The sequence below is a fragment of the Mesitornis unicolor genome, unplaced genomic scaffold (genome assembly GCF_000695765.1).
Source record: "Mesitornis unicolor isolate BGI_N332 unplaced genomic scaffold, ASM69576v1 scaffold15301, whole genome shotgun sequence".
Taxonomy (NCBI): Eukaryota; Metazoa; Chordata; class Aves; order Mesitornithiformes; family Mesitornithidae; genus Mesitornis; species Mesitornis unicolor.
The window spans coordinates 86,653-86,911 of NW_010163223.1; the positions used below are offsets into that span (position 1 = coordinate 86,653).

Genomic DNA, 259 nt, shown 5'->3' on the forward strand with positions numbered 1-259 from the left:
GGTTGTAGTGGGAGACCAGGTCCACGTTATCGCAAGCAGTCTGCCCGCAGGCGGGGGGGCCGAGTGGCTGCAGGACAGGGGATGGCGGAGACAGCAGCACCCACTGCTGGGGGAAGGCGCCTTCCCGAAACGGTGCCCAGCGCTCCTCCGGGGTAGCAAAGCCAGCGGCCAGAGCCAGGCCTGCTGCACCCTCTGCCACCTCTTCTAGGAAGCGACGCTGGAGATAGGGTTGAGGCAGGGCACTCCGCCACAGGGCCAG

The 259-nt window shown here is 67.6% G+C and overlaps 1 protein-coding gene across 1 annotated transcript in view; it reads right to left on the bottom strand.

Moving 5' to 3' along the window:
• The window catches only part of PAPPA2 (pappalysin 2), a gene marked incomplete at its 5' end in the record, with an annotated part of 86,396 nt that extends 86,179 nt beyond the window's left edge, over nucleotides 1–217 (bottom strand). The window contains one exon of the mRNA XM_010193889.1: nucleotides 2–217. Within this exon, the coding sequence (XP_010192191.1) occupies nucleotides 2–217 (216 nt within the window). The remainder of the gene's footprint in view (nucleotide 1) is intronic.
• Nucleotides 218–259: the final 42 nt, after the last annotated feature.